This window comes from Oreochromis aureus, linkage group 9, assembly GCF_013358895.1.
Source record: "Oreochromis aureus strain Israel breed Guangdong linkage group 9, ZZ_aureus, whole genome shotgun sequence".
NCBI classification, from domain to species: domain Eukaryota; kingdom Metazoa; phylum Chordata; class Actinopteri; order Cichliformes; family Cichlidae; genus Oreochromis; species Oreochromis aureus.
Genome location: NC_052950.1, coordinates 9,484,644 through 9,493,650, shown reverse-complemented (window position 1 = coordinate 9,493,650; position 9,007 = coordinate 9,484,644). Strand labels below are relative to the sequence as shown.

General features: G+C 39.8%; 1 protein-coding gene across 2 annotated transcripts; it reads right to left on the bottom strand.

Moving 5' to 3' along the window:
• Positions 1-4,086: 4,086 nt before the first annotated feature.
• On the bottom strand, positions 4,087-8,936 carry pigm (phosphatidylinositol glycan anchor biosynthesis, class M). 2 transcript variants are annotated; one of them, XM_031732709.2, is made up of 8 exons: positions 8,552-8,936; positions 7,447-7,620; positions 7,197-7,323; positions 6,864-7,113; positions 6,502-6,605; positions 6,138-6,292; positions 5,937-6,038; positions 4,087-5,116 (listed from the first exon to the last, which is right to left on the bottom strand). In XM_031732709.2, exons 1-8 carry the CDS (start codon positions 8,720-8,722, stop codon positions 4,949-4,951), a joined length of 1,251 nt encoding a protein of 416 aa, XP_031588569.1. In that variant the 5' UTR covers positions 8,723-8,936; the 3' UTR covers positions 4,087-4,948. The 2 variants fall into 2 exon arrangements, with proteins under 2 accessions (XP_031588569.1, XP_031588570.1); XM_031732710.2 differs by having other exon boundaries at positions 7,203-7,323; positions 8,552-8,934.
• Positions 8,937-9,007: the final 71 nt, after the last annotated feature.

The following is a 9,007-nucleotide window of genomic DNA, read 5'->3' as shown; positions in this document are numbered from 1 at the left end:
CAGGAGATTCACATCATAGATCTGCAGCCGACAAATATTTGAAGAATGTTTCCAGCAGCTTGTTGAATCTGTGCCATGAAATATGAAGGCAGTCCTGAAAGCAAAAGAGGGTTCAACTCAGTGCTAGTAAGATGCATCTTATAAAGTGTCCAGTATTGTATGTTTTAGTGTATTTAGTCAATAACTATATAAAGATATTGTTAAATAACTGTTGCCAATTACTGTGAATATTGTCTATTCTTATTTAATTCACTTAATGTACAGAATTCACCTGCTTGCTGCATACATGCTACTACTGCACATTCACCTAATGTATATATTATATATAATGCCCCCCTCCACCCCCTTTGCACAAGTCGAGGAGCGTGTCAGGTTACATTTCACTGTGTGTTATACTTGTATAACTATGCATGTGACGAATAAAGAACCTTGAAAGTGTATAATTAGCAGTCTCCAGAGCGAGTATTTCTACATTATAAACTACACTTCCCAGAAATCCTTTTAAAGAATTGTATTTTGATACTGTCCTGTTGTGCAATTACCATGTGTGCGTCAGTACTGATGTGTTTTTACACGCACAGACCGGGACAGTTGTACAGAATGATTTTCTTCCTCTTGACTTACAAAAGGCAAATTAAGATCCTACTTCCCATTGGCGCTTCACACACAATGTGTTTATGTTTCTAGGAACCTGCATTTGCAACATGGTTTTCATACAAAAGTGCAGGGCCACCTGTGCCAGGTTGTTTTGACTGTGAGAAAATGAACGCGATTTTTATGTTTTTACTTAGCAGAACTATAGGAACTACAGTGTAGGAGAAACAGTAAACGCTATTCACAACCCATTATGATTCATAAATAGTGTGTATGCAGAGTGCCAATAGGTCAGTACCTTTGGCCCCAAAAAGCCTTGTTGGTGACACCAGCTAATGTTTTGGGACATCCTGTTCAATCTGCTGTCCTTTCATATTTAATCTTCTTCTTCTTCTTCTAAGTACCTTGCCAAATGGCAATGATGATCATACTCCTCCAAGATGCCCGTGCTCCTACAGCATTTCAAGCAACTCATTTGTCCTTTATTCCATCAGTGAAGGTTTTTGGTGTTCACAGTTGATGGATGACAGTCGGGGGTCACCTGTGACAGATGACTATCTCTATTGGACGAGGCTCCTTGTATATGACTGTGAGAACTTATGCTCTTCAAGACAGTAATTATCCTCCTATCCATTCTCTTCCAATTATCCAACTGAGGGTTGCAGAAAGGCTGGAGCCTATCCCAGCTACCACAGGTCAAGAGCTGGGGTAAACTCTGGACTGGTCCAGCCTGTTGCAGTCTAACACATAGAAACAGACAACCACTCACATCTTGGGGGAATTTAGAATCACCAGTTAACCCAATCCCACTAACTGCATGCCTTTGAATTGTGGGAGAACACTGGAGTACCTGGAAAGAACCCAAATGGACAACATGCAAACTACACACAGAGAGGCCCCAGACTGGATTAAAACCCAGGACAATCTTGCAGTGAGGTGACTGTGCTGCATAATAATGTTGATAAAATTGTATTAAAATTAAAAAAAAATAAAAAATCTGTGTCTTCAGAGCATATCCAAAGATTGCCTTTCTGCAAATGCATGCTCCCTTTTGCTCTCCACTTTTACTCCATGTAAGCAAAGCCTGCTTAAACATATTAAGTCAAAAGTACTGAGGAGGCTTTTACTGACAATACTATTACATATACTATTATTATCACTGATCACACTGCACCTCTCAATGCACCTGCTAGTTAGATGGCATGTATGTGTATGTATATAGATGTAAGCGTGTATGTGGAAATATGTATGTGTATGTATGTACGGATGCAAATATGTATATATACATATATGTATGTATGTGCGTGTATGTTTGCAGGTGTATGTATTACTTGTACATATCTTTCTTGTGTAAATGTAAATTTGTCTGTTATTGTGTAAATACTTACACTATTGTGTACTTCACACACATGGAGAAATGCCAAACTGCCTTTCATTGTTCTTCTAACAGTGACAATAAAAAGCTATTCTATTCTATTGCCTGAAAACTGTAGGTAATCTTTGCATATCATGCATGCACTGCATGTTAAGATATCCACTTGCACTCAGACTGTTGACACTAAATTGTAAACAGAATAATGGACACACAGCCTTAATGATATTGTTAGAAATACTCCGAACAATAAAGCAGTTTGCTCTCGTCTTGCAGGGATCAAACTGCGTAACAGGAATCACATTCAGACACAAAGTCCTCTTCATGACGAGTAACAAGTAACTCGTGACGCAGTGTTTGATATTGCTACAAGATTTCAGTGAGCCATTTGTCTCACTGTAGCTTCATATCAGATGCTGTGACAATGACAGGGGGGAGGAGTGGCTGAGGCTGACTTTAAATGTTTAATATTCACTCGCATGCACGCAACCTTCGATCACGCCATCTCTACAATGCTCGTTTGGTACAGGAAGGGGAAAGGATGAGGACGAGAAAAAAAAAGAGAGGGAAGTGAGATAAATTTGAGAGCAGAAAAAACAGAAGTCAATTTGGGAAAAGGGCAAAAAAAAAAAAAAGGAGTAGTGCCTTAAGGCAACTGTAGTGTAACCAACGTGTTTGACGCTTGCTGACAGCTGATCTGTGAGCCACAGTGTGTGTGTGTGTGTGTGTGTGTGTGTGCAGATCAAAACCTATAATCCTATACCATACAAGGTTGCGTGACCGTTCATACCCTGCTGTTCTCTAGTCCACACAGCATTTGGCCTAACTGGTCACTCCCTCTCTTGCTCCATCTTTCTCATAACATTTAAAAAACACACAGAGATAAAGGCAGATGAACAAATACACGCACACATCCCCCCCAGTGACAATGAGGAGAATTCTTCAGGGTCTGGAACAAACAGGCATCTGCATACACATGCATACACTTCATTAAACACACATATACACATTAGCATATGGAACATAGTCACGCAACCCATAACCCCCCTCGACCTTCCCACTTCTTGCTTCCTGAGCACAATTAACAAATATACAGTGAACGCAGTGCCTCGTTTTCTTTATTTGTCCACATCAGCGCTCCAGCAACAGAACAGTGCTTTCCACCCTTTTTAGACTGTTGTGCCTACAGAGTGCTGTTACCCTCCACTCACCAGACACATCAGGTTCATCTGAACTGGTTTTAGTTTGCATCCATAGTTCACCAACTATGATGGTATGACGAAACTCTTAAGGGCACAAGTAGCTGTAATTTGGATTGGCTGCCACAAAAAAATGAGATGGTAATATAGTGGAAAAACATATTCATATTAATTTTCAATCCTAAGAATTTGCAAATAAACCCCTGAATGTGGCCATCAGTGTTAAAATAAGATGGTTTATGCATGTGCCTGGGGGGCAACTAGCCAGTTGAAAGGTTACTGGGTGCATCCTGGTGATTCATAAACTAGATATGCAGGCTGCAGCTGACCATGACTCACACACACACACACATATGCAACACACAACCAAGACATTATACTCGTACAGAAAAGCAAAGCAATGTGCAAATGTCTAAGGAAAGCCACCGATTTGACCCTACCTGCTGTGTATCTCAAGCATTCATAATGCAAATCCAGTATTTTATAATTATTATGCACTTCCACTATCAGTCCCAGGATCAACAGACACGCTCAGAACCAACAGGGCTAAAGTGAATGCTCTAATAATTTCCATGTGAGATTAGAGGGAGAGTACAGTGAGATTATGGAGCCAGTGCCAGCTCTGTTTGTTTTAGGTTGTGTTCATGCTCCAGTTGACTGATTAATCTGCGAGGGTTACATGAGGATATACGCTCAAGCTGTCCCTTCTGCTTGCAAATGCTCCTGCCTACTGGTCACAGCTGCAAACTGCAGCCAAAGAAGCTGCAAGTCAAACAGCTGCCTTGAAGATTATGTGTTAGTGGCCTAGACTGTAAATACTGTGCTTGTCTGTTTTCTTACAGTGTTAACAATAAACACAGATGAAATCATTAGCTCCAAGATGTAACCATGGATTTTAAATAACACAATGGCATTCTCAAGGAAGTACTTATTTGATTTTATTCTTTTCTGAAACTGTAAAAAATAGACAGACAACAGTGGGTTTGTTTACTGTCTCTAACAGTAGAACTATTTAAAATATTCTCCCTCAAACCAAGAAACTATCTCCTACCTATCAGATTAATGTGCAGGCCAGCCTTAATTTACACCGGTCAGGACATAAAAACACGACACAATTGAGGCCAGATTTTGCTGGATTTTGTAACGTTAAATCTCCTTGGTGCACCCTAATCCATAGTTCAAGTGCTGAAAGTACCAACAATAATGTCAACATGAAAGTGAGACACTCAGACTGAAGGCTTCTCGATTCCTAGCAGCATACAATTGGATTATTTCTCCCTCTGGAGTTAGAAAGTGCTTTCCGTCACTACGAGGTCAAAATGCCACCAAAAAAAAAAATCCCTGAGGGGTGTATTAAATACTTTGACCCAGAGCTGTTTATTAAGACTGTGGGGAGAACTCTTTGTGATCTCTGATCTTCAGCAGGTGTTTTGCCCCATCAGCAAACTTTTGACAAATGACTTGGCCACAGGTGGAGCAGACTTCAAAGTTACCATTCAAAAAAAACCTGGGCAACAGTCAGTTTCTGCTACGTGTCATACACTGTGGATTTAAGTGTTTTGACCGGCAGTGGCGAGCATGTAATCCACAGGTTTAACTCAGAAAATCCACCTGAGCCTTTGTCACTCAGAAAACGTAGTGTTCTTTGCTAAAGTGATTTAAATTATTAGAGAAAGTAATTAAAGACTGGGGAGATTAAAACTTGGTCTACATGGATCCACAGTGCATGCATCCTTTGAAGTTTCAAAGAGAAAATTTCTTCAACTTTGAATACATTTGGGTTTTATTCAGCTTTCAGTCTCAGTGGAGTTTTTGTTGGATTGTAATGAGTTACAATCTGGAGCAGAATGAAGCAGTTGACGACCTGGAAGAGCAATCCGGCTAGCCAGATCCATAAGAAGGTGTTGTAGCCTTCAAACTCCAGGAAGTAGGCTGGGCCCAACCAGATGCCCTGTTTAGTGGAGAAAAATATGACAGTTTATTTTAAAAAACATTGCCAGATGACTTCAGTTCTATGTTTCCTATCACTTGTATAACTTTTAACTCAGCAGGATCAAGATCACAATCAAGAAACAAACTTCAGGGCTCTGAAAACACCGCCAACTAGGAGGTGCTAAAAGATAGTGTTCTTCTAATGACCACTTGAGGCTAGCTCTAAACATTAGTCGATCCTCATAGAGCTACATATTAAAATGCAGAAGTTTAAGGCAGAAACTCCCTGTTTTCTGGTTTCATTCTGGCACAAAAAAATCCTTGTAGACAGTTTTACCCTTTGTGAAAACTACAGGTGGGTGAATTTGTACAAAGCTCATCTTCTCAAGCCGTTCTGAGGCTTAAAAATTGTATTTCCATGGCTAGTTGTCAAGCTGTAGCAAACCAAAATTTTGTCTTGCTGTGTAGTTGATTGTAGTAAGAGGTAAGTGACATTAAGTGGTGAGTAAAACTCTAGTATTTTATTAGTCTCTAAACACTCGTCAGAAGGTATCTGTGTCTGTGCAATGCACCTGTACACTCCATGAATGCACCTTGGTAACCAAGGTGTTAGCTAATAGTGTAACAATCCTCCCTCTTGTACAAATATGGTCACTTCTGGCTACAAATAACTAATATTAGAATTTAAAACACTAAAATTAGAATATTAAACTACTAGGTCTGGGATTTTAAATGGAGAGCCCATAGATTCAGTCAATGGTATGAAATCTGATTACATTAACAAATGTATATCTGAATTCATATTTAACTGTAATTTTAAATGTGCTTAACTGAATTACCTGTCCAGCAAACCAGAGGAGCAGTAGTCCCAACCCTTGTTTTACTGTCAGACTCAGGTTAGGGATGACCAGAGGAAGTAAGCACAGGTACCAGAGGAAGTACTGTGAAAGGATTACAAGAAACATTGTTAAATTTCTTGTAAAGTGTGTGTGTTATGTCTAGGACAGGAGGAACAAAGTGAAATTATGTTAGGTATGTACCTGAGAAGTGCACACTTTGTTGAAGGTAACAAAAATGGCTGTGTGCAGGAAACAGCAGAAGGCCAGGTCTTTGTAATACATCCATGACGTTACCAACAGCAGGGCAAACTGCGGCAGGAATGCTGCCAAGCCTAGCCACTGGCTCCACGTACTCTCTGCAAGGCCAAAAGAAATGGGCTCATTTAAAAAAATAAATAAATAAAGCTGTATTACCCGCTGTACGTTTGCTCAGTATAACACAAAAGACAGAGGAAAATAACTCAACACACCTATAAATTAGATTTAACAAGCATTTTATTGCTGTCCACCTTCATCATTTCACATGCTACACAATACAGGCGTGAATGGTTGGATGGATAAATACCTGCAGTAAGGTAGAGCATGTAGAAGTATGGAGAGAAGTTGTGTCTGATGTCTCTTCTGGTCAGATGGTACAAATAGGTCTCATAAAGAAACTGCCAACCATACCTGCGTTTATAGGAGAGGATACACGTGTGAGTAAGAGTGTTGGTTCAAATAAAGGGTCACAAGAGAGGCTAGCATTAAGTCAAATCAAAAACAGTACTTAACATTACTGAAAGTCATTCCTAAACAACAGTGAATCATCTTCAAAGTAATTTTATGGCATCTGAATATTAACAAATCATGCTAATTCCAATAGCATCAGTTGTAGTAATAGATAAGTCATTTCTAAGTGATGAAAACGATTTGTGGTGTCCATCTCACATGTAATAGAAGAGTGCTGTGAGGGTAAAGAAGACTCCACCAGCCACCATTGCAAATAGGAGCAGATCTCGGTTGAAGAAACTGACAAAAAAGCCGACAAGCTTCTTAAATCTTGAAGTCTTTTTGGATTCATCTACCCTGATTTCAGCTGTGCGAAGGGTCAGGGCAATGGGCAGAGCATACGTAACAGGGTAGATCTTCATATGAACTGATAAACCATACAGAAGCGCTGCCCATGTCAGACGCTGAGCTGGAAGAACACAAAAAGAGCAAATAAACACAGAAGCTGTGAAAACACATGATCAAATTAATACTGATATATTTAACCCACACCCTTGCCTTCCATGCAGAGCAGAGTCCCCAGCACCAGAGCTGCCAGGATTGACTCGGCATTCCCTCGGCTGGACACTCCCATGGGCAACGGGTTGAGAAGCCACAAAGAAGAAACACAGCGTGCAGTCTGAACATAAACAAGCAAAAATGTATTTTTATCTGTATCAACAAAACTTAACAAAAGTACCCCCCCATAGCCCATCTAATTAAAAAAAAAGAGACATAATGAAAGAGTACCAGAGTCACAAACCTCAGCCCTTAGACCTCGCAAGCAGAGGACTTTGTAGATGAGCAGTCCTGACAGCACATCGCATACAATGAAGAGGATCTTTCCAAAAACCATGTTAAGATAGATGTTTGGGGTGAGAAGCCAGGCCAGCAGAGGAGTGTAACGGTAGGTTGACCTGTTGTATGGGGACTCGCCCTGTAAAAGGAATTCCCCACATGAACATGATGAATGTAATATTAGGTTGAATAAAGTGGTTATATATGATAACCAGCAAAAACAACCATTTCATCCAAACGCCTGACAGAAATGATGTCTTCTGTTGACAGTTTCATACACCATTCTTAAAGTGGTAGAATAAATATCATATCATAAACATTGCTTATTTTGTTAACACAGAAATGTAATAAAGACCTCACTACAAAGAATATCCTAACATAAAAATAATATTATTTTTTTTCCTATTTTTTATTTTTCACTCTCAGCACAGTCTGCAGCACATGCAGCAGAGTGGCATCACAGGTGAGTGGTGTGAGTCACACAGTGCCTTCAGAGTGAGCGCCAAACCACTATAAAATGCATCTCTGGAAAGTTAAACAATAACCCCATAAATTGGCCTTTTTGTTACAACTCTAACTAACTTCATGTGTTAAATATCCAAGAGTCCAACACTGTCTGAACTTCACTTAAAAGTCATTCTCCTTGATGTGTGTGTTTCATAATATTTTTCTTTTCTCTTTCCACCGACCTTGTGTCATAAAGCTACTCTCTAGCCTAGTTCTGTCGGAGGCTTCTTCCTGTCAAACGGGAGTTTTTTCTTCCCACAGTCACCAAGTGCTTGTTTTTGGGGGTTGTTTGTTTTCTCCCAAATAACTGCTCTTTATGCCGCCTTTAGGGTGAATCCTGTTATGATTTGGCGCTATAAAAAATAAACCTGCCTTGAACAGAACATACAGTACTAAGCTTTGGTTTGGTGACCTAACAGCTTCAATTCAAGTTAAATCCTAGTTCATAAATTCTCTATTTAGCTCAGTATTAAGTAATGTTACCACCCTTATACAACTGGTGCTTCTCACCATTTTTCATTGGCTATGTTATATCAGCAGGACAGCTTTGAGACAGTTGTTACCTCAGTAATGAACCTCGCAGCATCTGTGAACACATGGTAGTCAATGTCAGTGTACTTCACCGCCATTGTCCTGTCCTGGTAGTCTCCATAAGCGACCAAAGCCAGTCTTATAACGAAGGAAGCCGTGAAAAGGATATGCTTTTCAGTGACTTTAGATATTAGCTTCTCCATCACCAGCTACGGAGTGATTAGCAGGAAGGACTGAAAGCTACGTTTGCTATTTTTCTATGTTTAACGTTTCTCCACGTCCATATCCCTTCCCTTTAGTTTACGGACTTATCAAACATTAATACTAGCTTGTATTATTCCCTTTTGAAAGCCCAAATTTCAAATATGACAACACGGAAGTTATCCGGAAGTAGCATTAGGAAAATTGTCTTCTTCTTATAAATTCCACATAGGGCTTTCAGCGAGCACAGATAATGCAATAGCACCACCTACTGTGTTGGAGTGGTA

Bases quoted from the DNA above. Each gene is read 5' to 3' on its own strand.
- pigm (XM_031732709.2), bottom strand. From the start codon at position 8,722: ATGGAGAAGCTAATATCTAAAGTCACTGAAAAGCATATCCTTTTCACG. The intron at 7,621-8,551 runs GTAACAACTGTC...TTCCTTTTACAG, and splicing joins CTGCGAGGTTCATTACTGAG to GGCGAGTCCCCATACAACAG. The intron at 7,324-7,446 runs GTTTGTGACTCT...GTTTATGTTCAG, and splicing joins TGCGAGGTCTAAGGGCTGAG to ACTGCACGCTGTGTTTCTTC.